The sequence below is a fragment of the Poecilia reticulata genome, linkage group LG3 (genome assembly GCF_000633615.1).
Source record: "Poecilia reticulata strain Guanapo linkage group LG3, Guppy_female_1.0+MT, whole genome shotgun sequence".
NCBI lineage: Eukaryota > Metazoa > Chordata > Actinopteri > Cyprinodontiformes > Poeciliidae > Poecilia > Poecilia reticulata.
The window spans coordinates 14,886,124-14,888,789 of NC_024333.1; the positions used below are offsets into that span (position 1 = coordinate 14,886,124).

Here is a 2,666-nt window from a genome sequence, read left to right on the forward strand (position 1 = left end):
GTCTATTCAGGGGTCCTGGAGAGGAGGGTCCGTCGGATAGTCGAACCTCGGATTCAGGGAGAGCAGTGTGGTTTTCGTCCTCGTCGTGGAACACTGGACCAGCACTTACAATCATGTCTAACAAATTTTGATCCCTTTAATGCACAGGTGTCAAACTCCAGTCCTGGAGGGCCACTGCCCTGTAATTTTTAGATGTGCCTCTGTTGCACCACACCAGAATAGAATAATTAGGTAATTAGCAGGCCTCTACACAAGAAGGAGGTAATTAAGCCATTTCATTCCAGTGTTTTGTACCTGTGGCACATCTAAAAACTGCCAGGATAGTGGCCTTTGAGGACTGGAGTTTGACACCCCTGCTGTAATGTCAGTTATAACAATTAGTCAATATTTGGAAAATAATAAACAATGATGATTCACCCAAAAATACAACCTGTTCAGATGTTCTGCCATTTGCATCAACAAAAATAAATATATATGTAAAAATGTGTCCTTATACCCTGAAGAACTAAACATCCAGTCACTCCAGTGTTTTGTTCCTGCCACAATTCAGCCCACTGCTGATGTTCTGTGAGATATGAATGGAGTGCATTTTTAAACTTGTATTCTCCTAAAAAATTTTAAGTGGCGGAAAACAATAATTGCCACTGACTGACCATTCTCTTAACTCACTGCCAGGTTATCAACCTCTGCTTCATCCTCTTCTACCTTTCTGAAATGAGCATCAAGATATTTGCCTTTGGATGGAGGGGATACCTGTCCTACAGGAGCAACATTTTTGATGGCTTCCTCACCGTTCTGTTACTGGTGAAAACTCTAGACCCATTTCTTACTGACTCCTATGCTATTTTATGCCTCTGTTAACCTCTTATAATGGGTAATAGTGCAATGCCCAGCTGGGGAGCAAGGAGATGAGAGTAGGCAAAATACTCCCATTAGGTTTCTGTGAAAATCTGACTGTTACCTTTTAGATTAAACCCTTACATAGAATATGGCAGCATCTATGTAAGTTTGGGTTGCAAACATGTTTCTGAGTAAAACTTCAGAACCTGTGAATGATGTCATTCAGATCAAACCAATCAGCAAACTCAGAGGCCATGAGAGTATTTCTGCTGACAGGAAAGTAAAAACTAATAAATTATCACTTGTCTGAAAGTTAGCATTGTTTCTGAAAGATAATTTACATATTACTTTTTATTCTTGTAGGTTTCTTGCTTTAAAATTTTCCACTGACCTCACATGTTTCTATTATCCCTTCCAGATCCTACAGATTGCTATATTCATCACCTATAGGCTCCCTTATTCCCAGTAGGTTGGCATAAAATCTGTGTGTGTGTGTGTGTGTGTGTGTGGGGGGGGGGGTGCGTGTGTTTCAACATTTTTTAGAATTACTCAAAGCTGCCCAACGAATGGTGATTTGTAATTCAGTATGCCTGTGTGACTGTTCTAAGTCCTTTCTGTGTATCTGTACATCAGGTATTCTAAATGACCTGGAAGCATTGAGATCAAATGCAGACTTTCTTTTATTAATTAGTAGAAATTTCAACCATCTGTGTAATTTATATTAAACGTTGACATCTATTCCACATTTCCTTTAGAGTGTCATTATGTTTTTATATGTGACTGAAGGGAGCCTTCATCTCGTGGTGTGATGTCTTTGTGGGAGATGGTTCGCCTGGTTAACATGCTGATTGTCTTCCGGTTCCTGCGCATCATTCCAGATATCAAGGTACTTACTGGCTGGCTGAATGGTAAAGGACCTGATCTACATAGAGTGTTTTGATAAGCATAAACTACATATTGAAGTTTAGTCATAATGATTTTCATTTTAAATATTGTCAGCAGTCTGGCTGCACTAAGCTGCCCCACCCAGACGTCTTTTGCCCACACAATTTGTGGAACAGGCAGCATAAAAATATAATCTACATCAGTGGTCCCCAAACTACGGCCCGCGGGCCGGATCTGGCCCGCCTCCACATTTGGTGTGGCCCCCTGAACAATACCCTGAACCTGAGAGCATTTAGATTTAATTTTTTCATGTATCGTATTTTCCAGACTATAAGCGGCTACTTTTTTCCTAAGCTTTGAACCATGCAGCTTGTATGTGGATTTTTCTTCAAGCACCAGGGGGCTTAGCAGGAAGTGAATCATTGGAAGTCAAAATTGGAAATAAAAGAAGAAAGCGCCCATTAAAACGGAATTAGGTTTCATAGGGAATTGAAATTTGAGAATGTTGTTGATCAGTTAAATAGCATTGAGGGGAAAAATACTATTTTTTTGTTTTCTAAATAATACTGGGATCATTATTAGAATTTGAGGTATAGATATTGGGATCCAGTAGATGGCAGTAGTGAAACAATAATGGATGCAAGCTGCCGTTGAAATCTAAATCAATCAATCAATCAAATTTTATTTGTATAGCACATTTCAGCAGCAAGGCATTTCAAAGTGCTTTACATAATTAAAATAAAAACAGAAATAATCAGTGAGAAAGAGAGAGATTTAAAAAAAAAATAAAATAAAAATAAAAACAAAAAAACAAAAAACATTACATCATTAAAACGTCGAAAAGAAAGAAGAAAAAATTCAAAACATTAAAGACATAAAAACATGGAAGACATCAAAACCCGCACTCTAACCCTAATTTAGCCATAAGCAACTCTAAACAG

At 38.3% G+C, this 2,666-nt stretch overlaps 1 protein-coding gene across 3 annotated transcripts in view; it reads left to right on the plus strand.

The window, feature by feature from the left end:
- tpcn2 (two pore segment channel 2) overlaps window positions 1–2,666 on the plus strand; it is a 44,247-nt gene that overhangs the window by 23,967 nt on the left and 17,614 nt on the right. For all 3 annotated transcript variants that reach the window (XM_008405015.2, XM_008405017.2, XM_008405016.1), the window contains 3 exons: window positions 676–804; window positions 1,259–1,305; window positions 1,627–1,726. In XM_008405015.2, coding sequence (XP_008403237.1) covers window positions 676–804; window positions 1,259–1,305; window positions 1,627–1,726 — 276 coding nt within the window. The remainder of the gene's footprint in view (window positions 1–675; window positions 805–1,258; window positions 1,306–1,626; window positions 1,727–2,666) is intronic.